Source organism: Entamoeba histolytica, genomic scaffold (assembly GCF_000208925.1).
Source record: "Entamoeba histolytica HM-1:IMSS scf_1104750518091 genomic scaffold, whole genome shotgun sequence".
In the NCBI taxonomy this organism is placed as follows: domain Eukaryota; phylum Evosea; order Mastigamoebida; family Endamoebidae; genus Entamoeba; species Entamoeba histolytica.
This window is the reverse complement of record NW_001916083.1, coordinates 1-1256: the sequence shown is the minus strand read 5'-3', so window position 1 is coordinate 1256 and position 1256 is coordinate 1. Positions and strand designations below refer to the sequence as shown.

Here is a 1256-nt window from a genome sequence, read left to right as displayed (position 1 = left end):
AAGATGTCATAATGGCAAAAGTAGTTCATATTGACAAGAAGAAACATCGAGTTAATTTTAGTATCAAACCAGAAGATGTAGGAGAAGTAGAAATGAAAGATGAAGAAGAAACAATAGCTATTGATCCATGGAAATTAGCATTAAAAAGAAAAGAACAAAAAAGAAGAAATGAAGAAAAAGATATTGCAATTAAAGAAGAAATGAAAGATGAAGAATTTAAAGAAGGAGTAGAAGATGAGGCTAACATAGAATGGGATGATCCTACTAAAGAAGAAGAAAAACATGAAAATACTACTATGGAAGAGGAAGAAGAAATAGAAGAAGGTAAAGATAATAATAAAGAAGAAGGAAGTATGGAAGAAGATAAAGAAGAAGAAAATATGGAAGAAGAAGATAAAGAAGAAGGAAGTATGGAAGAAGAAGAGGAAAGTGAAGAAATTGTATTAGATTTAGATGAATGTCAAAAAGGAGTTGAAAAAGACCCAGATAATTCAATAGAATGGATTAAATTAATGCAATGTTTCATTCAAAGAAAAGAAATAGATGAAGCAAGAAAAGTAGGAAAGACAGGAATAGAAAGTATCAATTTTAGAAAATTAGAAGAGAAATTAAATATTTGGAAAGCATTAATGCAATTAGAAGCTAATCATGGAGATGAAAAGAGTTTAAAGAAAGTATATAATGAGGCATTAGAGGTATGTGATAGGAAGAAAATCATGCTTCATATGATTCACATTTACAAAGAAAAGAAAGAGGTAGAAGAAGAAGAGAAAATCTTCAGAACATTATTTAAGAAAGTTAAAGGCAGTTGTAAAGTATATAAGAAATACTGTAATTTCCTAATGAGAAACAACAGAGAAGAAGAAATCAAAAACACATTAAGCAAAGCAAAAACAACATTAGATAAAAAGAAAATGATAAGTTTAGAAATTCATATTGCCCGATTAGAATATAAATATGGATCAGTTGATAAAGGAAGGTCAATGTTTGAAGATATTTTAACAAACAATCCAAAACGACATGATGTTTGGAATATTTATATTGATATGGAGAAAGAAGTAGGAGATGTAGGAGTAATAAGAAGAATATTTGAACGAATAGTTAAACAAAAACTAAGTACAAAGACAATGAAAACATTCTTAACTAAATACTTAGAATTTGAAAGAAAATATGGAGATGAAAGTAGACAAGAACATGTTAGAGACATTGCTAAATCATTTGTTTCAACAAAATGAATTGATTGATTTTTTAATAAA

General features: G+C 27.7%; 1 protein-coding gene across 1 annotated transcript; it reads left to right on the top strand.

The window, feature by feature from the left end:
• Positions 1 to 11: 11 nt before the first annotated feature.
• On the top strand, positions 12 to 1235 carry EHI_117370 (uncharacterized protein; the record flags this gene model as incomplete). The annotated part of the gene is made up of 1 exon (XM_001914558.1): positions 12 to 1235. One exon carries the CDS (start codon positions 12 to 14, stop codon positions 1233 to 1235), a length of 1224 nt encoding a protein of 407 aa, XP_001914593.1.
• Positions 1236 to 1256: the final 21 nt, after the last annotated feature.